Source organism: Sitophilus oryzae, unplaced genomic scaffold, assembly GCF_002938485.1.
Source record: "Sitophilus oryzae breed Bouriz unplaced genomic scaffold, Soryzae_2.0 scaffold_168_pilon_pilon, whole genome shotgun sequence".
NCBI lineage: Eukaryota > Metazoa > Arthropoda > Insecta > Coleoptera > Curculionidae > Sitophilus > Sitophilus oryzae.
In genome coordinates, this window is record NW_022146379.1 from 379,595 (window position 1) to 406,363 (window position 26,769).

Consider the following 26,769-nt stretch of genomic DNA (forward strand, 5'->3'; position numbering starts at 1 on the left):
AAAAAAATCGTGGCTCTATCAGCGGTAGACAGTTATAAAAAACGCGATATTACTCTACAGGGTAAATCTTGAATAAGTGCAAATATTTTCAGAGCTGGTAGATCTCGATAAAAGAAACATATTTTCTTTTTACCTTTTTCCAAATAAGTCCAAAATAACAAAAAAAAATATTTTTAAATAATTTATTTATTTTTAATAAATTTTTAAATAATTTTGTGACACCTGTTTTTTTCTGTACTTGCATCCATTATTTTAGTGTCGTAGCCATAGAGTAAAGCCGTAAGCATGATAGGTTAAGAAATAATTATACCGTTGGTAAATTTGTGGTGAACAGGCGGTTTTAGAAAGAGTTTTCTAAAATATACAGGAAAATTTAAAAATAATGCACGATTTTCTACATATTTTTTGCAAAAAAAGCTCATAGACGTGTTCCTGGGGTCGAAAATATCACCCTTAAAAGTATTTTCACTTATTTAAACTCACCCTGTATAAGCGTTTTCAGAAAACGCTGGCCGCGTTGTCAATTGAAACATAATACCTGTAAGTCCATAAAAATTTTACGGTGCAGATATCGATTCAGAGGAAGACTCGTTTGTGAGAGCGGAGATAACTCCTGCAGTACGATGAGTCAGATACAAATAGTGAGACAGAATAGTAAATGTATGATATCTGTTTTGAAATAATAAAAATATATTTGTAATATAATCGTATACATTATTTATCTATACTTAAATGGATGAGGCGGGCGGCGAGCGTTCCCTGAAAGCGCTAGAGTAATATTGCGCTTTTGATAACTGTCTGCAGCTGATTTAGCCACGATATGTTTATCTGCCCTTTTGCATACGGCTTTTAAAATAAATAAATATGACATTCCATCAATCGGTATGCATGTATGCCATATTTTTTTTCATTCTTTAAATTTCATTTTATAATAATTTTCGAGATAATTTTTAAAATTTCATGCCTCTATCGCGTGGTCTGTCGGCATTTTAGCGACCAGAAAAATGTCTGCCAACAATTTTCCATGTTTCTTAATAATAAATAAAAGCTATTTACGCAATTATAACTCGTGTACCTTATAATATTTTTAGTGTCCAAATTTCACCCTTTCGATTGGCCGCCCCCGCTTTAAGCCCCGGGATCGCGCTGGCAGACATGACTATTTCATAATGGCTACACAAAAGGATAGTTCATACAAAAAATTAGCCATGTAACAATGATAAGGTTTTTTTGTAGCCAGCTCTTAAGCTATTAAGACGGGTTTTTCTTAGACTATTAAGACGGGTTTTACAACTTTACGCCTCAAATTTGGTATAAAGCGTAAATCTTTCTCGACAATGCCTATTGTTTTCAGAACCTCAATCATTTTGTCCTGTCAGACATTGTCGAGTAATTTTTGATCTATCTTTTAGTTTATCGGGTAGAGGTTACAATATATAAACTCAATAGCGAATAAAGCCTCTCTAGTATCTCTAGAAACACGGTATTACGTATGACAATTATTGGACGTGCCCAATACAAATGTCCAATAAACGAAACAGCAACGTCCTTTGTCGCGATCGTGCTCGCTCCCCTCAACCGGAACGGACAGTCGGTCGCAAAGTGGCCGCTACAACTATCACTTATTCGAACGGGGTCTGCGAGCTCCCATTTACACACGGCCTTTAGCCGTTCTCGGGCATATAATCAGGCGAATCGACCATTTTTGGAACGTGCCGGGGAGCTATTACGGTTGAGAAGTAAAATATATATGGCTGATGTAGTTTCCTAACGGTTCTGGTAGAGATAGTTTGAAACAAACTAATACAATTCGTTCTAATTTTTTTGATCAATCTGTCTGATACTTATTATTCATTACACTTTCCTAATTATTATTATATTAGTCGGCTTAGACCGTTTTTCGTCGTCGACAGACACTAAATATATATAAGTATTCTTACAGTCCTCTGTCGAGAAGTTTCTCCAATTCTTTTACAAGACCTTTAAAGTTATCCTCGCCAGCACCAGGTACTTCGTCCACAGGTTCTAAACACATTTTATCAAACACTGTTGACATTCGAAATCTACCACCTTGCTCTGACTCGACATCCGTAAATATACCGGGGGAGGTCAAATCTGCTAAGATTTGTTCTGACAAGGAGGCTATTGCTGCCTGTAAGTCTCTTGAGCTGAAAAATGTGGAAATTGATGTGGAAAAGAGTGCGAGGGAAGATGGTGGGCTACATATGGACCCGTTGACTCCGCCTGTGGTTCGGATGACGTAGATTTCGGATGAGGCAAATGGGCGTTATTTGCTAGCTAGGCTGAGGGACCCTTCCATATTAAAACCTATTCGGCTATTCCTCGCTTGTCTCCATTATCAACTCTCACGTGTGTGTTTTGAAGGGTACACCAACAGCAGCATCAAATTATTTTGGCCTCAGAGGGACTCAAACTGACTTAAGACTTTGTTTCTGCCAAGAAAATGTACAATCATTTTCCTTCGAATATCAAGTCACTTTCATTCTTTCCCGGATTTCGCAAAGCTCTGAAATAATACTTACTGGAGAGAGCCCTATATGCGGTAAACGACTTTTTGTTGATGCTTAATCATGAACAATTTTGAATTTTAAAATTTTGACCATCTCACACACTGGTTAAAGGTCTAGTATTTAATATTTTATAACTCTTGATTTTATGATATATAACATGATTTTATTCATTTACAGTTTTCTTTTTGTAAAATTTTTTAGATACGCCTGTGTTCTGCAATGTCCATATGTTTTATTTGTTTTTTTTTATGACGTAATTTTTTTTGAATTGATTTGTATTGTATGACATTTTTATTTTTTTTATTATTTGTATATTTGTTTTTGTGCTTTTTCTGTTTTGTGAATGCTTTGTCGATGAAACTGTTTTGGCTTTTTGTACAATAAAGCGCTGTTTTTTTTAAGACAGCAATAATTATTCCTCTGCATAAAGGGGGAGATAAAGATGAAGCTTCGAACTACCGCCCAATTGTACTCTTGCCCACATTATCTAAGATCATTAAAAGATTGGTTAAAAAAAGGTTTCTATCTTTTCTCCTTAAATATAAAATACGTGCTATCCATCAATTTGGATTTCTAAGTAACAGTTGCACAAATGATGCTATGTTCCACCATTTCAATAACATAAATTACATTATTATTATGGTTATTTAGGCTAGAATATCATACTCTAGCCTGAATAACCATCACTCTACAGCGACAATTTTCTGTGATTTTTCTAAGGCTGTGTAAATCATAATATCTTAATTAACAAATTGCAATACTATGGAATCAGGGGAGTGCCGCTCGAATGGCTTAAGTCATATCTTGATTCATCACTTGTCTATTCTAGTTTCATCACTAAACATGACGTAATTCCAATTAGGTCCATTTGCTCTCATCTCCTCAGCCCAGTGTAGTCGCGTAATTTTGTGCTGTAAATTAAGCTTCGTAACACGTAGAGGCCTCCTTAAATGTAATCCTCTGTCATGGAGTCTTCTTGCTATAATGCCTCGAAACATTTACTCCTTCAAGGCGAGCTAACTCATTTTTAATAGCAGTAGTACTAGAAAGCAGGGAATTGCGTCGTGCAATTAGGGATATTTGACGGTCTTGCACAGCAGTAGTAGCTCCAGGAGTAACTCTCTTTCTACCTCTTCCAGTCCGGTTTGTAATCTCGTTTGTCTCCCTGAATTGCAACTTGCCGGTAGCCCTGTTGAGACAGTGTTACTATTCTGACTCTCATTAAACTATGAAATAATGTTTCTAGGCATTTCAAGGCCAAAACAATGGTCAAATTTCTTCTGAAACCCAAGAGACCACAAATCGAAATGTGTAAGAATTTGTAGTAATACTGGGTCTGAACGATAAACATTGTTTACCATATCCATTTTAACAAAAAAAAATTATTACATATTATCAAAGCTATGTATAAAAAGATTCTTTAAATCCGTTTCCGTATATTTTTAAACGATATATGCAATAATTTTGACCAAGTGTGTACTTTAACACTGTGACTTTTGACACTTTTATTTATTAAAAGAGATTCAATTTTATTAACTACAAAACTGATTATAATAACTGCTAGTAACAGATCTTATATAAACTATTAGAACTATCTTTCTGCCATTGTATAAAATAGTTGAGTGTGTTTGAGTTAACCACTATACAAACTTGACTGCTAGGCAATATCGCAATGTCATGAATTCATTATAAGATGTACGGAATTCGAGCAGAGAGGTTGAAACATACCTCCCAGTAAAGGAAGAGCTTCTCAAATTTGCTGATAAACAGGACGCTAGTCTGCATTGATATATCGAGTAGGAAGCTTCTCGATAACAATAAATCGTTTGCGATGCCTATTTAAAATGAATGTATTTAATACTTATAAATGACTAAAGAAAAATTTAATTATTTATCTACAGGGTGCTACAAATTCGAGGTACGAGCATTGGTATCTCAGAAACCGTAACATATACGAAGATGGTTAAATCGGGGCAAAGTTGCCGCCTTGGGATGTTCACCAAGATGCCATCAAAAAAGTTTTAAAAAATTCAAGGATTGTTGAGTTTTCTGAAAAAAAAAACGTTTTTTTTTTGAAAATGAATTTTATTTTTTCCTGTCTTTACTTTTCAGAAAATCAAAAAACTAATTGCATATCCTCATAGCCACTTTATTAGGGCTATTTGATAGTATTTTTAGTTTTTCAAATTAGCTGATAATTTGTGAAATACAGAGGCCAACATATTTTTTTTAAATACGAACCTGCATTTTTTATTTTAGGTATTGAAAGAAATCTGTCTCCTGAGTGCAATGATGTGCCACACTTTTTTTTTTGTTTGAGTACAACCATAACTATTTAATTATTATTTAAAATAACTTCAAGCTCGACTCTGGTTTTTTAAATTATTTAATCTGATTATATTCATCGCAACAACATTGATCAGCGCCAATTAACATTAAATTAGGAAAATCGAGCCAATTGAAAGGTTCAAATAAATAATATCCAGGTCAGCAATTTAAAGATATTAGGTATTTTTATTTTTTTATTGCGAATTTGAAATATTAGTGAACGATTTAATAATATACATCATATTAATTGTAGTTATTATAAATAAATCAACTTCTACAAACTAGTTTCTAATGCTCTACATGTTCGAAAGAGTTTCCACCCTCCCTATTGTATAAATTTATTTTTCGTTCAATTTTATTTATAGCTCTTTGAACAGATCTTCTTCTTATACTTTCGAATGCATTTTGTACTCTTTATTGTAAATGTCGAGATGTATTAATTTCACTTTTACAAATGTCTTCAAGTAATGCCTCCCCCCCCCCTCGGCCCGTTGGCGACAAGTCCAGGAGCCTCGCTGGCCATTATCCTGCTCTACCCTCTACCATTTCCAATTCATCTTCCGGTGAAATTATTTGTTTGTTTATATTATATTATATTTATACTATTTTATTTCATGTGATTTTCCATATTCAATGTTTTACCCCACATCATTGTTAGGTTTGAAAGCTAATCAATATTGTAACGATGAATAGATTAAATATTTAAAAAAAAACAGAGCCGGACTTGAAATTAGTTTAAATAAATCGTGTTCAACTGTCCAAAAAAAATATTTAGTGTGGCATATCATTGTACTCAGGAGACCGAGTTCTTTCAAAACCTGAAAGAGTAAATGCAGATCCGTATTTAAAAAAAATAAGTTGGACTCTATCTCACAAATTATCCGCTAATTTGAAAACCAACCATCAGATGGTCCTAATAAAGAGGCTATGAGAATGTGCAATAATTTTTTTGATTTTCTAAAAAGTAACGACAGGAAAAAATAAAATTGATTTTCAAAAAAAACTTTTTCCAAAAAAAAACTCCTTGACATTTTTAAACTTTTTTGATGGCATCTTGATGAACATCCGAAAGCGCAACTGCCTCAATTTAACCAGTGGAGTGTACACGATTTTAACATGAATATTAAAAATATTTGTAAAAAGAAATAAGGGATATTTTTGCCTATTTCTTATATGCCAAATTTTACATCTCAATATCAAACAACGAATATCTTCATATGACAGAGAACCGTAGAATTTCTTTATTTGTATACACCTCCATCAATCAATGGCTTGACAAGAAGGATAAGGGTACCTTTTTTATTAGGGTTATGTTGCACCTACTACGTTTTATATCCATTTTCCAGCGACCCTTCAGAATTAAATTTTCCTCTTTATTTCTTTGTAAGGTCGTCTTTGTTGGTACGTGGACGAGGATAAAAATTGGAAAATCCTTTTCAATTGTCGTAAACAAGATGGAAAAATTGAGTAAATTGAATAAAAATACGTTTTATGGAGAAGAAAATTAACTTCAATATAAAAGGAAAATAAATGACTTAATAATGTACAGGGTGGCTCGAATTCGACGATTGAGATTTCGGAAACCGTAAGAGATACAGGATCGGTTAAATGGAGGCAAATTTGAGCAATTGAATGCTCAATAAAATGCCGTATTGCATTTTTTCCCTTTTTTTGCATAAACAATTCTGCTGATGGAATTTTCTGTACGAAACGTCGGCAAATATCAAAGTGACTATATATAGTGTTTTAAGAGCGATGAAAGGATTTAATTAAATTGAAAAAAAATCAGGTCCGTATTTAAAAAAATTAAGTGGATGATGGTCGCCAGAAGTAGAGGTGGGAATTCTAATTCCTTCGGAGGAACTAGTTCCTTAGTTCTAGTTCCTCAAGAGCAATAGTTCCTTGAACTAGATCTTTAGTTCACAATAGTTCCCGACTAACATTGACATCCCCCTTGCTTGCTAATGTGTTTCGTTGTCAGTCAGAACTATTCACACTATGATCTGTATAATTTTTCTAGTGTACGGAGATATAACGAGACGTGTAAGTATTATTGCAGATAAACAAATAAAAAAACTCAAATAAGAATTTAAAAAACTATATCATAAATTAATTGGAGCAAATATTACAAAAATTTTACGAAAAATTGCATTTTTCCTCACTTCAAGCTTTTGTTTTTGTCTACAAATTCAGAATATCTACTTTGTTTTATAAGATATTTCTTAATTTTAGGGACCTAAATTGAAACATTCTCATAAAATATTTAAAAAACAAACTAAAAATCAAAAACAGTATACACGACAATTTTCTGTGGTAATTACGCCGCGCCGGCTGTGGCAATAGACAAGACCGAATCCATCATCGTCGCCTTGTATTATATCTCGGATCTGCCGACTTAATAGATTCCCGTGAACTAGTTTTTTAATAGTTCCTTTAGGTCCGGACCCGATAACATACGGCATACGGCTGGCACTCCCCACTCCTGCCTAGCATGGATCGCGCTGGCCCGATCCGTTCGTACGTAAACTAGTCTATTTAGTTTAGTTTGGTTTAGTTCCTCTAGGTCCGGATCCGATCCAAATAAATATCGACAGACGAGGAGCAGCGTATGACCTCGCGCTACAAAACATAATCGAAAAAAATATCGATATATTACTAGGACAAGAACCAAATGTGATTGCTAAAAGCAAAGAAATATGTGATACAAACTGTGATGCGTTTATTTACACTGGAAATAAGTTGTCTGTGATAGATTATATATGTTGTGAAAGTTTTGTTTGTGCTGAAACTCGTGATGCGTTATTCTTTTCATGTTATTTCTCCCCTAGCAAACCTAGCCAGTTGCTAGAGGGCGTGCTGGCAGAGATAGAAACTATCATAAAAGGAAAAAAAAGAAGCCATTATAGGCGGCGACCTAAACGCTAAGTCTAGATTGTGGGGCTCCACCATAATAAACGAAAAGGGCAAGATAGTGGAAGAGTGGATAGAGGCTAATGACCTGGTTGTAATAAACCAGGGCAATATCCCCACTTTCAAAAATATGAATGGTGAGTCGATGATTGATATAACATTGGCCACAGCAAGTATAAGCCTCAAAATTAAGAACTGGAAAGTGGCTGAAAGCGAGGAAAATATGAGCCTCCATAGAAATATCTACTTTGAGATCACGAATGATACAACTGTGGATAAACCAAAACCAATTACGTACAAATGGAGGGTCACACAATCGGGTATGGAACGAATTAGGTTTCACTGCGAGAGTGAGGGTTTGCGTATGAAGGCGGCTAATCCGCAGAGTCTAAGTAAATCCCTAAAGAGTTTATGCAATCTCTATCTTTTACCCAGAAATAGAAAACGGCAAAAAATGACTTATTGGTGGAGTTCCCATATAGCGGACAGACGTGCAACAGTCTGCGTCGGAAGATCACTAGAGGCAGAAAGGGGGCAGGAGAATCAACGGATGTAGACACAGCAATATCCAACTACAAAGAGGCAAAAATCAATCTGAAACCTGCTATTAAAAGCGCCAAAAAACATGCCTGGGAAAATCTCTTAAATGACCTGAACAAGGATATATGGGGCAAAGCGTACGAAATAGTCACCAGAAAGTGGAGTACTGGAAATAAAAAAAGTATATCAGAAGAAACAACTAGAGAACAGATACGATTACTATTCCCGACCGTAAAGACTATTACCATTGAGAGAGATAAAATTCCATATTTCTCAGTAGAGGAGATAATAGAGGCGACTCAGAGTCTAAAAGTGGGAAAAGCTCCGGGCTGTGATGGTATTCCTATTGATGTTGTCAAAGCTGCCGCCACACACGATTGTAAATGGGTCATGGATGTCATGAACTTCTGTCTCAGGGTAGGACATATTCCAATGGAATGGAAAACCGCGAAACTGGTACTAATAGAAAAGAAAACCCAAGATAGTACATCAAAGTCGTACAGACCGATATGTTTGCTAAATTCTGGAGCTAAATTTAAAAAAAGTTGGAGACCCTTTTAAAAAATAGACTAGAAAAGGAGCTTACAGAGAAAGGTGCCATCCATGAAAACCAATATGGATTCAGAAAGGGCAAATCCACAATAGATGCACTAAATAAAATCCTAAACATAGTGAACAATATAAACGCCAAGAGTTACAAATCCAGAGGAGTCGCAACACTCCTGACATTAGATATAAAAAATGCATTTAACTCGGCCCAATGGCAAGAAATAATAAGACAACTTGAAAACAAGGGAATCAGTGGGTACCTAATTAGAATGCTCCAACAATACCTCCATAAAAGGTACATTGTTACGGAACATGGAGAACGTTTCAGAATGGTATGTGGCGTCCCGCAAGGATCTATACTTGGACCGACACTGTGGAACGTTTTCTATGACCAAGTGCTTAGAGAGGACTACGGACCGGGGTGCAGTCTTATTGGATATGCAGACGATCTAGTCCTAGTGACAAGTGCAAAAGCATGCTTATAGAAAGAATGACTGCTGCAGCATACACTATTAAAAATAAGCTGGATGAGATGGGCATAGAGTTAGCTACCAATAAGACTGAAATGGTCATTTTGGCGGGAAGACAGAAGATGGAGGAGGTAGAATTTAGCTGGTGCAATACCAACATTAAAAGCACAAGGGCGGTAAAATACATGGGAGTTTGGCTAGATAAAGACGCTCGGATGACCACCCATATTCGAAAACTTCAGGAAAAAACAGAGGCAATCATAAAGCAGTTATCCAGAGTTATGCCCAATCTGAAGGGACCGGTGGCAGAAAAGAGGAGGACATTGGCCTCGGTGGTGTCTTCCACGATTCTGTATGCGTCTCCCATATGGGAGAGAGCCCTAAAATACAAACTCTACGAAAATATCTTAGACTCCATAAATCGTAAAATAGCGCTGAGAGTAACATCGGCATATAGAACATCTCCAACTAAGGCCATCCTGGTCCTAGCCGGTATCCCACCGATAAAGCTCCAAACAGAACAAAGAAGTCTAGTGTATAAACATGGAGACCAATTCAGATTTGAGGCCAGAAATATTATACTGGACAAATGGCAGGATGCGTGGTCGCAATATCAAGGATGGGCTAAAACGTTTATTTTAGATGTAAGGTTCTGGGTAAACTGCAAGGCAATTAATATAGACCATTTTGTGACACAAGCCATTACCGGAAACGGGGTTTTTGGCACCTACCTAAAAAGAATCGGTAAAAGGGACAGCGACACTTGCACTTACTGTAATACTGTGGACAGCCCGGGTCATACAATATTTCTCTGCCCTAGGTGGCAAACGATAAGGGAAGAAACAGAAGAAATATGCCAAAGGAAGCCGGAGGAAAACACAGTTGGTATCACCATTAGTGAGGATGAAGGAAAGTGCCGAGCCATTATATCAATGCTGCATACCATTATGAAACATAAAGTAGACGATGAGATTAAACCCAAAAATTGGTGATACTATGATATTATTGTCTGTGATAAAGAACTAAACTATGATAAAAAACTGACTGTGATTTGATTAAAATAATAAGGAAGATTTATGTATATATTATGGAATTATTCGATATATAAAATAACATATTTAATATTAATATATTTCGTAAATTAATAATTCGATTGAAAGGAAGTATAAAATAATTAAAGTTCATTGGCATTTACGCAACAAAAGTAAAGTTTTAAAATCAAAGTTATAAGCATAATTGGCAATTGCGAAAATATTTCCTTTCAATACTACGAATTTATAAAATCATCAAATCAGCACTAACGCGGTCATCGCACCGGTCATCGCACCGATAGACCAATAATGCTGATTCGATGATTCGACGTAACGAACCAATAAATACAAAAATGTCACCTGTTGAGTGGATAGTCGATAGTCGATAGTAAGTTCGATAAGGTCGCGGTCGAGATTCCGGCATTGGCGTTACACTACCCTGACACTACCCCCGAGCCAGTGATGATGTTCGTCCATAAATATAATATGTAAGTACACATTTAGTTTTATAATTATTTTATTATTCGTAGATTAATTAAATTGATTATTAAGTTAAATTGAAGTATTTATTATTTGCTATGCCCCTAGTCATAACCCACAAAATGGGCCGTGACATATGTGGTGGAGGCGCCGTTTCAGCCTCCGTGAGCAGCCGACGAGATTTGTGGGTGGATGTTTTATGAACGAAGTCAGTGCAAAGTATTGAAACTTAAAAACTATATAGGTATTGTGCAGTTCACGTTAGTGCCAGTATTAAAAGACATTTTTTTTTGTCTATATGTAAACGGCTAATCGCCATCCTTAAACTTATAGAGAAGCTTTTTTTTTATATTTTTTTTTAGTTAGTAATTTCTTTAGCCATGACCATTACATATTCTTATACAGAATTGAACGCTCTACAAAAAAAGTCTCTTGCAATTTTTCGATGAACCTACTCCTTCAAAAGTCATTCACGGTTAAATTTAACCACTCGGCAAATTCCTAAAGTTTTCAACTTTTTTAACAAAATTATGATTATTTTTGAAAAATTTAATCTACTGTAAAAATATACAATTACGGTGGTACTGAGGCTGGGAACTAAGAAATCTTCAAGTCTAATAAAGTTTAGACCATTTAAGTATAGCTGATTTATTTTAATAAACATTCTTAGTTAGGTTTTTAAAAGTTGGATTAGTTGGATTTTGATATATTTTTTTTTAATTGTCAAGAATGTTTGTAAAAATAAATTCAAATCGTCAATAGAAAAAAAAATGTGAGGAAAATAACAGAGATTTACTGTGTGAACTTACTTAAAATTAGTTAATTAAGTACTGCAAAAGAATACAAGCTCAAAAATAATAAGTGTTAGAATTAACAACCTGTCATGCATTCAATTGTTTTCCATGATTCAAAATTGTTTATCATGGTATCATGAGAATTGCTTTTTTTTCAAATAATAGATTAAATTTTTCAAAAATAATCATTTTTTCAAAAAAGTTGAAAACTAGGAATTTACCGAGTGGTTAACTTTAACCGTGAATAACTTTTGAAGGAGTAGGTTTGTCAAAAAATTGTAAGAGGCCTTTTTTGTAAGATCTTTAAGAATATATATCAGTAATGGCTGTGAGAGAACATGATCGAGAGAAAAAAATTATTTGCAAAAAGTGGCAAATTCCCATGTAATTTAAATGGGAAATGGATCGTCTTTGGGGCAAGGTTTAATGTAAATATTAAGGGTTTACAATGGTCTGTTATTTTTTTAGACAATAAACTAAAAATTTAGAGGCCGTCGTGAGAGAAATGATCAACTTGGTAAATAACGGACACTCTATTAGTACTTACATAGTAAGATAGGTCTTGTCGCCAGTGATTGTCCTTTTGAAATAAAGTTTTATTAATAGTTAGGAGACGGTTTTACAGACATTAGTTCTTCATCTTCAATATCAGTCGTACCAACGTTCATAACACGAATGGTTGTCGTCTCCGCGCACTCAGTGATGAGGTGTTCTGGTGTTTCTCCATTTTTATCACAGAATTTGCATTGGTCCTTGTTTTTTCAATCTGAAGTGTTAACTGAGGAGTCAATGTTCCGTTAAAAACCTCGGGGCAATCCAAAAAAATTTCTTACCAGGAAACTCTTTGATTTTTCTCGGTTATAAGTTCTGAGAAATTTATATGAGTGACCTAGATGGTTCGAAGATTCCCATTCCAGGTTACGGATGGAGTCCACTTGAGAAGCAGAACTGTTCTGTTCCAGTTAGTAGAGTATTCGTTCCTTTTCTAGTTAGATCACTGTGTAAAAGAGCGTATAGAAGAATATTCGCCAAAATTTGCAGCCCCCACAAGCAAAGATAGGAAGTTTGACAAAAATGTACCAAGTAGTTCTACTAATAGATCATCGCAAGCTCAATAGGCATCTAACGCTGATAGGTCTGACGGACAAATCCATGTATTAATCAAAGGAATAAATAGTATAACACATGTTATGTCAATACGATGGCCTGGCAAATGTGCTGTTCTGTTTACATACAAAGTGAGTTTTCTGCGATGTTCTCTATGGGTATCTCGGAAACTACCGGATATGGAGAGTCAGTTTGAGATGGGGAAAGAATTGCAGTTTTGTGGGGTCATAAGTATGCGCCTTTCAGATTTTTGAAAAAGTTCATGGATTACTGGATATTTCGAAAAAAGCTAATTTCGGCTATTTTAAAAATTGTCCCTAATTCCATTATACATTATTTTAGACAAAAAGTTTTCAGATAAAAGTTATAGATATCTCATCCTTAATGAGATTGTGTCCTCCTTTTTTTTCTTAAGCCTGTCATCTTTGACATATGACACAAACATAAATGTTTTATTAAATGGAAACCTCAAAAAGCGCCATTTTTCAGCTTTTCGGCGATATAAGATATAATATGTTTTTTTTTTTGAAAAATTACTATGTTATAGCCAATTATTATCATTTTTTAAACAATTTCACTTAGTTAGCCATGGAAACAGGTTCAATCTTTGTTGCTCTCAGAAATTTGAAACTGTTACATCTAAACTTTGTAAATTAAAATAAACAAAAATTGCAAATATGAATTTTTAGTAGGATTTTTGGTTCAACTCTTCTTGGCCATACATATTCGAAGCTATGTTGAGCGGTGAACGTTAGTTATGTTTTTATAAATAACGGTTTTAAGACATGTTAGAAAAGTTAAATTTAGATACTCGCGCATCAATAGAGTGATTCCAACATGACTTCATTATGACATACTCCCCTATAATGAAAGAAATGTTAAAAATTATTTATATCATAATTATGCGGACGCAGTACGGAATGATACGGTAGAAGTTTAAGTCGACCGGTTATTCTGTGAGAATAGCTAGTAATTCAGTTTTAAAAAGATGCATTTATGTGCTCAAAACAATGGCGGATTTTTGAACATTTTTTAAAATAAGTTCATATTTACAAATTTTGTTTATTTTAATTTAAAAAGTTTCGATGTGACAGTTTCACATTTCTGAGAGCAGCGACGATTGAATTGTTTCCATGGCTAACTAAGTGAAATTGTTTAATAATGATAAGAATTGGCTGTAACTCATTAATTTTTCGAAAAAAAAAACACATTATAGTTTATATCGTTGAAAAGCTTAAAAAATGCCTTTTATAAAGTCATGGCAAAGTATGGTTTCCATTTAAAAAAAATATATGTTTGTGTCATATGTCAGAAATGACAGACTTTACAAAAAATCAGAGAACATAGACTCGTTAGGGATTTGATTATCTACAACTTTTAACCCGTTTAACCGACTCTCTATCTCCAGTACTTTCCGAGATACCCATAGAGAACATCGTAGGAAACTCACCCTGTATATAGCAATAATAAACCACTGCAAAGAGCTATGGAAGGTTCAACGTTCAAGGATTATTCATTCTGAAAGGTATAGGAATGGATAATTTAAAAGAAGTCCAAAGAGATTTAAAAAGGCCTCAGTCACAGCTTAAGTAAAAACCAGCTCGGACAGTGTAGCGTGCCGCTTTGATCTTTTTACGCTCGGATTTGCGATTCGAAAGAGGAGGAACACTAGAGCGGCGAGCTTTCTCGCCAAAACCAATAGCCGCGTAAGCGCCAGTCAGCCCAGAGATGTATTCAAAAAAATTTTACACGTGACGTAAAAAATTATTCGACTGGTGCTACAACATAATTTAGATACAGGTTTTTTAAATTGTTGACTTTAAATAAATATGCATTCTCAAAGAAAAACATTTAAAAAACAAATTAATTAATTTATTTCTAGAAATAACAGCAAAATGAAATAGGTACATTGATTACTTATAGTTATTTACGAATGTTTCTAAATTAGGAGCTTTCGGTTTTTGTTCGCTACATTTAAGTTCTTATTAATATTCTTTAAGGTATAATAAATTCTAACTTTTGCGTATAATTTTAACAAAAAATACATTATAGGAAAATTTTGATTGATGGTTGAATTTAATTGTCTGAAATAATTTAACGAATTTACATAATATATTTTCATTTAAGGAAAGTTCTTCAAAATTGTTCTGAATAAATTTTATAAAAAAAACTTTTAAAAACAAGTTTTTATTTAAATACACTAAAAATAATAAAATAAACTTTTTTCTTTAAAACTTTTATTATGAACTTATAACGTCATTACACAATTTTTAATATTAATATATATACAAGCTTGCATGAATTTGAGTGTACAGGGTTGCACTCCATAAGAATCAGGCATTCAGCCTATCTTATAATTCCTGGTCTAGTGGTCTATCATAACACAAACTTTGAAATGAGACAGGGTAGACACAGGTTTTAGTTAATTACTTGTTTATCGGTGCTTGTAGAAATCTCGCGACAAGCTTTTATATAATATTAAGAGTATTGTAATGGCTATAAATTCATAATAAAACTTTAAAAAGTTATTTTATGCACAATATTTAAAAGCTAAATAAAAGTTGTTTAAATGTTTTTTAATAAAATTATTTCTACTTACAATTATGCTGGTTTCTCAGTGCCACACATTTAAACTCAATTTTTCTTAACGCATAACTTTCTATGGGCATCCCTAATAATATGTATATGATTTTCATTAAAAAGGTGAACTTCAAAAAAAACGACAGCTGTCCAAATTTGACAGTTCAAATGTGAGACAAATAAAATGAAAACCGACTATGGGGTAGGAGGCATCAATATATCGATTTTATCAAATCAGACAAATTTGAATTTTTGACAGCATCAGTTTGACAGCTCAAATTTTTTCTTTCATTTTAGCCCATGGCTATCATCGATTTTTATCAAATCGGACAACTTTGAAATTTTTTGACAGCTGTCAAATTTGACAGCTCAACATTTTTCTTTCATTTTCGCCCTTGGCCGTCCTATATATCAATTTTTATCAAAATTGGACAACTTTGAAATTTTTTTGACAGCTGTCCAAATTTGACAGCTCAAAAATTTTCTTCTTTCATTTTAGCCCATGGCCATCCTATAATTTTTCTCGAAAATCGGTTGACTTTGAAATCTTGACATGTCATTAAACTGTCATTTTTTCAAGATGGCCGTCCATATATTTTTTCATATGTATATATCCACAATATACTATATATATATATATATATATATATATATATATATATATAACCTGCTATATATATATATATATATATATATATATATATATATATATATATATATATATATATAACTGCTCTTCTGCTGCTATATATATATATATATATATATATATATATATATATATATATATATATATATATAACAGCAACATCCATATATATATATATATGCTATATATAATTTTAGCCGACCCATTCATAAATAGAATTTTAAAAAATCGAAAACCTCAAAAATTCCGCCATTTTGACAGCTGTCAAAAATTCGGGTCATGCCTTGCAAAAAAATGTATTGTCATCGGGATTGAACCTACATGCCAAATTTCAATCTCCTACAATAAAAGGAAGTGGTTTTAATTTAGCTTACAAGATTTGCCCCGAACAAACATACATACATACATAGTTACATACAAAGCAAGTTAAATAAAAGCTTATAAAAATAGCCTCCAATGAGGAAACTAAATAAAAAAAATGGTCACTTGGCATTAGCAAGCCTCCAAATAAGTAGTCTTCATAGTTTTGAAAAGCTCTAAAGTGTGAATATACTTTTGAATTGAACATTAATTTTGAATTGAATTGAAAATTAAACAGACTATATTTTGAATTATTTCCATAATTATTTGTACAACCAGCAGCCGCACATCCTGGAAAACCTTTTCCCATTCCATCAATAAAAATAAAATTGAAATAAAAGCACAAATACCTATGGTTAAATATAAGAAAAAAAATCGAATTAAAATCTTCCGTAATAGGGCCCTACGCGCCACCGGTGGAGGCTATGCATCGACTGAATGAGGCTGACTGTCGGTCGCTTAATTCAGTTAGCGCATCGTCGGAGTGGGGCGTTTTAAATTCGAGCGTGGGAAAAATTGGCGAGTGTCAAAGCTATGTTATTCTGTAAGCTGTGCCTCAGTGGTACGCCACTTAAAAAAAATCTAATATAATCTTTATATATAAAAGATTGCAAACATATGAATATTTTAAAGTCTGTCTTTTGAGGAGCTATCTCCCTTAATTTATCCTTTATAGGAGCTTCTCCAATTTCGCTTTAAGTAAGTAAGTATGTTTTTGTTAAGTGGATTTATTTACTAGTAAAGGAAGACCTATTGAGAAGCTGTTTTAGATTGGATATTAACTCTAGTGGAATCTCTAGAAATATCATTTTTGTTATAGTGACTGCAACACTTATTATTTAGCCCTGTAGCAGGACCTAGTTTCTTATAAATAAAGTTTGGATTTTTTTAATTTAGTACATTTGGATGAATAAAACAGCAATTATTGCATTTTTAGACCTTTTTTATTCAAAATTGTTTAATACGAATACATTACCACAATACATATTTTTAATGTGTAAATACCTACATATATCTAAATGGTTTACGGAGAAATACGTATAATCTAGTCTTCTTACAAGTCCTTTTTTAGAAGAATTCCTATATTTACAGTTACCATAATATATGACTTATTTACAGATTTTTCTTTAACATTATTTAAAAGTTCGTACGGTCAGTTTGTCCACAGTTAGAAAACAGTGTTATACAAAAATTATCTGATCTAACATATAAACCATAATATATACCTTTTCTGTACATTTATATTATATAATATTATTAACTAACCTTACATATGGAAAATATTAAAATTACGTACCTCTCTACTAACAATAATAAATGCCATTTTTATCTTACGTATTCTATAGATACATTTATTTACAGAGGAAATTCATATATTTGTGAAGTGTGGAATATAGCATTGTGGCTCTTCAATGTTATTTTCCAGGAAAATGCTAAAAAATATGTTTTTTCCATAGCAACTGTTAAAATTGCATTATCAAAAATAGTCGATAAAATAGTACATTAACCGTAAGGGTAGATTAAATGATACTTTAACAGCGAGGATAGGTTAAAAACTTTATTTCTTCTCGCACGTCACGAAAGAGAATTAAACGACACGAAAGAGAATTAAAAAATATTGACTCAAAACTGACAACTAAAGAGACAGCTTTATTTATTTGTCAAATTACATAGAAACCAACGCCAACCCAGCACAATATTTTTTCTACTCGTAATAAATTCCTTGAAATAATAATTTTTGAATATTCTTTAAAACGTAACTCGCTAGGGAAAAAATATTGTTTTATACACGACGATAAAATTGCATTATCGTCTCCCGAAATTAATTCACTCGCAATTTCATCGCTTGTATACTAATCTTTTCGGTCAACGATAAAATACCATTTTATCGTCTTGTATAAAGAATAACTATTATATTGCTCTAAACTGGTTTGTTTGGGTTAGATCACTGTGGAAAAACACATATGCAGCAGACATTTGTGATGTGGTTCACAATAATACGATATTAATTTTAAATTTGATCTTATTTGGTTAAAACACGTTTTTTACCAAGGTAATTCGATTTACAAACATATTTTGTAAAAATCGTAGAAAATTTCAAACGAGAGAACTGATATATGGCTTTTTCAGAAAGTCATAATATAGCGTCACCCTATATACATATACAGGGTTGTTCACCACATATGACACGGAGTATTGTAGCTAAACGATGAGATTTTTACAAATTCTAAGTTTGGTTTTCGTTGAAGGACTATTAGATCTACAATTTAAAAATATTTTTACAAGATACAGAGTGTCCCAAATAAATAAAAAATATCAAAGTTGTATTTTTTTAAATGAAACACCCTGTATATTATTACATTTTTAGTTTCTACGATTAAAATAAAGGTAAATTTGATTTGTAATGTGTAATTTGTATTGATCAGTTATTGTGTTGCAATAATAAAAATAATACTACCTTATACAGAGTGTCCAAAAATTTATTTTAAATAATTATTAGCTTCAAACGGCAATAACTTCTTTAATTTAATGCCCTGTATATTTTAGGAGAATCAGATGCACAATTAAATTGTCTATCAAATTGTATTATACCATGTTTTACCTATCCCTTCAAGTTTTCTAGAAAATGCATTTTCTTATAATTTAGACCTCATTTATCAACATATCCATGGAATATTGACATTTTAGATTGTTTTTAAAGCAACAAATGTACAAAATGTACAGACTAGTAATATTATCGTTTTTAGCAAAACGATAATATTACTAGCCCATTTGTATGCAAAAAGGAAACTATTTAAATCTTTATAAAAGAGTATACCATTAATTAAATATAACACCATTATTTCCGCCCATATACTAATTAATTACATACTTAATTGTGTTCATTAATAAATTATAAATAAATGTGGATTTGAGTCAGAAATCAATATAATAATAAGTTATCAAATTAAAGTCTCTGTTGTTATAAATAAGCATTTATTAAAAAACGAAATATCATTTTTAAGGTGTTACTTTTTATCACACTGTCTAATGCCCATACAAAATTCAGTTCTTTAGTATTTGGAGCAATTATTATTAATCAACGCAGTCAGTTAATGTAGTTTGAATACTGGAATCATATTAATTGATCCTCTTTAACAAATATTTAAACAGTTTTTTTTTATTTTTTAATGAAATAAACGAATTATATCGACAATATTAGTATCTGTACTCTTTAAAAATTTGGGACATCTTTAAAAATAATCTAAAATGTCAATAGTCCATGGGTATATTGATAAATAAGTTCTAAATTACAAGAAAATGCATTTTCTACGGAAACTTAAAGAGATAGGTAAAAAATGGTATAATGTAATTTGATAGACAATTAAATTGTGCATCTGATTCTCGTAAAATATACAGGGTGTTCCATTTAAATTAAACAAGTTATTGCCGTTTGAAGCTAATAATTATTTAAAATAAATTTTTAGACACTCTGTATAAGGTAGTATTATTTTTATTATTGCAACACAATAACTGATCAGTAAATAAACTTCAGTAAATATTTAGTATTGAAAACTTTGATACCCTTGGAGAAATGAAGCCTTAAAATTTTTACTGCAATTTCACAAAATTGAAAATATTTCAAAAACGGTAAGGTTTAAGTATAATAAATCTTAATCAAATTTACATTTATTTTAATCGTAGAAACTAAAAATGTAATAATATACAGGGTGTTCCATTTAAAAAAATACAACTTTGATATTTTTTACTTATTTGGGACACTCTGTATCTTGTAAAATTATTTTTAAATTGTACCTCTAATAGTCCTTCATCAAACCCAAAACTTACAATTTGTAAAAATCTCATTGTTTAGCTACAATACTCCGTGTCGTATGTGGTGAACAACCCTGTATAAGTATTTTTTATATTTTTATTACATTTGAACTCATTTTAAAAAACTGGTTGTTCGCAGCAGGAAAAATTAAAATGCATTTTCTAGAAAAGAGTTAAATTAACTTTAATTTTAGCTGGGCTTGTGTTGGCCTTTGACTTCATAATTATTTTTATCACTTTGATAGTTCAAAATCTAAAAGCACAAAGTAAATATTAGTCTTTTTTATAAAATTTTAAATTAAAATTCTGATTTTCCCTTAGTTACAGACGGTTAAACATTTGCCTTTACATTAGTAAAGATTATAGACACCATACAGCACGTAGGTCTTCTGGGTATTTAATTTTTAATTAAAGTAATTTAATTAAAGTATTTTAGAATTCCAGCTACAAAGAAATATTATTATAAAACATGCAAATGTAGTTTTAATGTTATGCTTACAGACAATTTAAAAATACGTAATAGAAAAAGAAATATATTTCAGAAAATCGTTTTGTTTTTTTTCTGTATTTTTTATACTAACGGAATTTTTATATTAATTTTATTAATAATTTTGGACGATGTTCCAATATTCATGTTTACCGAATTAGTAATAATTGTATTAGTATTGTAATTAGTATTTTTTTTTTTAGTCAAACAATTAATGACAAAAGTTGTTATGTTTTCCAGTAGCTTTACAATTAATTAGGAGATTTAGAATCACTAAAGCCAAGCCCGCGCTATTGACGGGTGGAGGGAAGCTTGTCGGATAGAGTGTGAAGGTTAATGGGTAGAGGGTAAATATATCTTGTACGCAGTAGTGGACGGAAAATTATTAAAACAATAACCAATCTAATCAAGTTCAGTTGCAAATTGTAGCTCCCGTGAGTGTCTTTAGTATCATGCCCCTTTCAAAATTTGCCAGAAGGCTTCTGCTCTGTGACAATTCTTATGTGAACTTTGTAAATATGGAAAATAAGAAGATGTGGATGCATGAGTATAACTTGCATAGAGACCATGCTGGAGAATGTTTGCCAGTTTACAAGAAAATGCGAAATTACCTTGACAAATTATTTAATTATGCACGTATGAGTGTAAAATCGTTTGATTTTCTACTTAATTAATCATTAATTATTTTTTACTTCCTTGGCAACTTCTGTCCACAATGTTTTCAATATTTTTGAGTTTTTTCTTAACTCGTCTGCTGGGTTCCGTATAGCTTTTCGTTTAAAAACAGCAGCAATTAATTTTTCTTCCATTTTTAGATCAAAACTACTTTACGCCTGGCTGAAAATATCGAACACGACTGGTCCTCAAGTGGCTCACTTGGCGAGTTGCTTTGTGCCTTAAGTTGGTGGGGGATTGCAAAATTACCTTCATAATGCACAAATTTATTTTTTGTTTAATCTTATTTATAGCTCTTTGAACAAATCGTCTTACATGTCCCAATGCATATAGTACTTTTTAATTGCTCGTTAAATGTTTTGTACTCTTAACGTTGAAATGTATTGATTTCACTTTTCCAAATGACGTCAAGTAATGCGACAGGTCCAGGAACCTCGCTGGCTATTATACTGCTCTACCTGGCCATTATACTACTGCCTCTCGTCTAGTGGTATTGTGATGTCCAGCAGGTTAGCATGTTTTTGTTTTTTTTTATAGAAGACTACTATATCAGGTCTATTATGCTGCACAGTACGATCTGTGATGATGTCAGTATCCCAGTACACTTTTACGTTTTCGTTTTCTACTATTTTTTCAGGTAAGTATTGGTAGTACGGTGTAATTTCATTTAGAATATTTTCTTTTTTGCAGATTTCTTGGTGTAGAATACCAGCCACCCGGTTGTGCCTGTCCAGATAATGCCGCGGTGCACGATAGGTACATCCAGAGCAGATGTGTTGAATTGTTTCCGGAACGGTATTGCATAGTCGGTATCTGTCATTAGGAAAGTCCTTTTTGGCTATTATGTTTAAGAAATTTTTAGTTGGTATTTGCTGCTCTTGTATAGCGCTCTCAGCTCTGAGCTCTCCATCTTCAAAAACGTTTTTTTCCAAAAAACTCAGCAATCCTTGAAATTTTTAAAACTCTTTTGATGCCATCTTCGTGAACATCCGAAAGCGCAACTTTGCACCAATTTAACCATGTTAACACCCTGTATATTGATCTGTTTGGCAATACTCTGATAAATGTTTTAATGGAAAAGATCAAAGAAATTGTTATTGCTAATTAGTGACTATTTTAAGGCATATTATTTCAACCTATAAATAAACTGGTAATGATTGTTTTACTAATTATTAAAATTAAATTAATTTTGAAGCTAACTAAGGAAGGTGTTTTAGTAGCTAATTATAAACTTTAATTTTTCTTCGCTTTTGTAGAGTTTAGTTTATTGCGTAATAAATTAGCTTGGCTAATGTTTTCGGTCTTTGTGAAACAATCATTAAGCCTTTTTGGTCATAAATTTGCGCTAAAGGACGTTGATTAGGTAAAGAAAATTATGAAATTTTATTAGAGCTCTGTTCATTAGAAAATTTAAATATTTTTTAGCATTTTCAAAAAAAAGCTCTAAACATTAATATAATATAATACTGTATCATACACACAATCGTTATACACATACATCGTACATTATATACAGGATTTACACCACAATTTGACATAAATAATTTAACTTTTTTTATCTGCACTAAGAATACAACTATTCTTATTCAGAACTTGTTTCTCTAATTTCCAAATTCCATTCGACAATAATAATAATGTTAAACTAGATATTTAATCTATGATTTTATTATGTTACACAGCCAGAATAAATTATCCGAATATTCGGGTGACATAATATTTTAGTTAAAACATCTAAGTCAGTTGTTGGTAAGTTGTGTTCGCTGTATTATATTAATGGCACTAGGCACTTTCAACAGTAAATTTTTATCAAAGCAACCTAGTGATTTTTTGCTCTGTAATATACTATTGAAAGTGCCATATACAGGGTGGCCTGAATTGTATTCCGAAAACTTCCACAGCATATATTCTGCAGATGAAAATAAGTAAACAAGTCCGTATAAATGTATTTCCTAAAATGCTTCGTTTCGGAGATAAAGGAGACACAGGGTGCTGCTGAGAAGTTTCATTGGGAGTGGTTGGGTGTTTTTCGACATGAGAAATTTGATTCCGATGTCAGTATTTACTCCTACTTGTAGGGGCGCCACCTATATATTTTTTAACTCTTTGGAAGAGTAATAAATTTTCGTCCGTACCTGTATAAAACTACCGAGTGAAGAAATACACATTTCCATCATTTTTGACGTAAAAAAGGTCTATTGGTAAAAATCGCCACGAGCAACCGTTCTCAAGATATTTAGTATAGAAATAGTCAATACATGTTATTATTGACAAAAAATAAATAGGTAGAAAACTTTTTTTTTAATTAATCATAAATTTTTCTAGAAGAAATTATGGTAAAATTGTTTTTTTATACCTTTAGCCTAAAAACATTTCAAATTTATTATTTCAATCTAATAACTATCTAGTCAACGTGTTAAATTTTTGTCAATTACATGTATTGACTAATTCGATTCCAAATATGTGAAGAACTATATATTATATATTACTTCTAGCGACTTTTACCAAAAAAACTCATTTTTTTACATAAAATACCGCGGAGATGTATATTTTTTCACTCAGTAGTGTAATACAGATGCGGACGAAAAGTTAAAACAGTGATTTTCAGCTCATCTTCCGAGGAGTGGACATCTACCTCCTATGAGGCTATACCATAGTATAAGGACTAGTAGCATATAAACTAGTAGCTTTACTCCTTGTCAAATCCTTTGTTCTTTTTCTGCCACTTTATATGACCCTGTTTTCGCGTCCCGTGACCACTGACATAGCTGTATAGTCGTGGTCTATAACTAGGCAAAGTATAGTCGTAGCACTCGCCATAGTTTCACAGAGATATATTTGGGAAAATATGAGCTCACAATAAAAAATAAATAAAAAATTGATAATCGAGTAAATATTTGCTTGAAAACAGAATAGTTTCACTTTTCGTGTAAGTAACAATTCTTCTGTATCTGAAAATCTTCTGATGGGAAGAAATGTGGAAAAATATATAATGACATATTTTTATATTATAATCTATTTCAGAGATTTTCTACAACTTTTTTTTAATTAATAACAAGTTTAATTTTAACATTAATGTGTTTGTTTTGTAGTAATAGATCGGTTAGGTGATTTTCATTGGATAACTAATATATTGAACAACACATTGTACTAAATAATAAAATAACATATTTAAACTTCAATAATTACTAATAAGCATTACAGAAATTTCAAAACAGAAAAGAAGCAAGGAACAATGAGAAATAGCATCACTACTTGCTCACATAATAAAAGAATAATTTTAATTATTGTTACTGAGTCGTACCGAAGACGGCACCGAAAGAACCGGGAATTAATAATTTCGAGTCTGAGAGAACCGGGAATTTTCGGTTCTGAACCCTAGTTACCATGTTATCAAGAAATTATGTTTTTTAACCAAAAACTAAAACAATTTGCAGATTTTTTTCAGAAAAAAAAATGCGCAAAAAAATCGTCTTATTTCTGGGGCCAAGATATACTACACCTAAAAATATTTGCACTTATTTAAGACTCACCCTGTATAAGGTGTTTCACGGTTATGGTACGTTATAGCGTTTCCGCAACCGGAGCTGTTTTTCGGAACCGGTAGTTTCGGTATCGTGCCTCTAAGGAACCGGGATTTCCAGTTTTTTTTCGGTACTTTCGGTACCAGCAAATTTTTGTTCAATGATGGTGCAGTTGGTTAAACAGCAAGCAAGGGATGGCTGTCAAAAGTAAAATCGATAAAAAATTGAGGTTTAAATGAAAATAATATCAAATTATTAAGCAGTAATCAGTCATGAGAAAATTAACCTGAACACAAACATGATTACAAATAAAGAAAAGAAATGAATTAAATTAAATTGAATTAAAAATGCAAATACTTATAAAAACATAACATAAAATATAACTGATACATTGAGTACCATTATACTAAATTACCTGATAAAAATGTCTACTTCGCTGTGCATAAAAATCTGGAACGATTTATTTCTTTATACATCTTGCAATGTTGGTATATTAAACACAGAAATTAAACGATTAAACACGGTAGCTCATATTTTTACATAAAAACATTACTATAGAAAGCAGATATTTCTACAGAATTGTTTCTATAGATGATCAGGGAATAACATTTCCAGATCTGGAATAAGCTTCTTCTAAACGTCAAGTTTGGCCAGTAATTATAATTTTTAAACTTCAGTAATAATTATTACTAATAAACATTATAGGAACTTCAAAAGAACTTCAGAAGCAAGATCAATAAGTGATCACTTCTTATTTAGAAGAGTTTGATTTTGACCGCTAGAAAGTATCAGTGGACTTTCGCATGTAACAAAAAGTATTTTTGTTATCATCTTTTGTCAATCCGTCTCTGTGCTGGGACGCAACACTCGAATCTCGCAGCTCGACGGACGGAATTCGACTGAAACGCTCTGCAATCTGTCGATATTCGATAGATTGTAAAAACTGTCAGATAATATTTGGGAGAGTGCTACTACTCTTTTCCTTCTACTATGGCTATACACCCTTCCACGATTGGGGTTTAGCCCCCCGTGCCCTTCACACTCGAAGAGCTTGTCTTCGGCTAGATCCTCCAGCTAGATCCCCCAGACGGAAAGTTATAAATCTTTAAACCAGTGAAAAAAATATATAGGTACCGCCCCCTACAAGTAGGAGTTACATCGCAATCCAACTTTCCCATGTCAAAAAACACCCAGACCCCAATTTTTATCCAATGATCGCCGTTAGTTAAGAAATTACTTGAAAAAACCTGAAATAATAGTAAAACTTCGAGACCCTGTATTTCCGAAACGGAGCCATTTTTGGACATAAATTTAAAAGAACTATTTTACTTATTTTCATCTGAAGGATATGTATGTGTAGGTATACCACTGATACTTACAAAACCGTTAAAAATTTAAAACACTTACAAATTCAAGAATTTTCATTATGATTATTGTTAGTTCCCAGCAGTTAATATGCAGATAAAAAAATCGTGGGTGTTTGGGAGGGCTTGAAAGGAAACAATGTTTTTGCGACGTTTCGCGACTTTATTGTCGCTTCTTCAGGCACCAAAACATATATTAATCCACATTATGCCTACTAACATTCATGGCGACTCCAACCGCCAACACTAAGACACATACAGACGAGTCGAACAGAAACTTGACAGATATTCTTTGGCCCGATATACACCGATGCTCGGTTAGTGTCGTCACAAACCGAGATTCGCCTGTATGTGTCTGTGTTGGCGGTTGGAGTCGCCATGAATGTTTGTAGGCATAATGTGGATTAATATATGTTTTGGTGCCTGAAGAAGCGACAATAAAGTCGCGAAACGTCGCAAAAACATTGCTTCCTTTCAAGCCTTCCCAAACACCCACGATTTTTTTATCTGCACAAGAATTTTCATTTTTTAATTATTTGCATAAAAGAGAACTAATATACAGGGTGTGTTAATTAAGAAA

At 32.5% G+C, this 26,769-nt stretch overlaps 1 protein-coding gene across 1 annotated transcript; it reads left to right on the forward strand.

Annotated features, from left to right (window-relative positions):
• Nucleotides 1–9,348: 9,348 nt before the first annotated feature.
• On the forward strand, nt 9,349–10,320 carry LOC115880977. Its single transcript, XM_030898322.1, has one exon. It carries the CDS (start codon nt 9,349–9,351, stop codon nt 10,318–10,320), a length of 972 nt encoding a protein of 323 aa, XP_030754182.1.
• Nucleotides 10,321–26,769: the final 16,449 nt, after the last annotated feature.

Bases quoted from the DNA above. Each gene is read 5' to 3' on its own strand.
- LOC115880977 (XM_030898322.1), top strand. From the start codon at position 9,349: ATGACTGCTGCAGCATACACTATTAAAAATAAGCTGGATGAGATGGGC.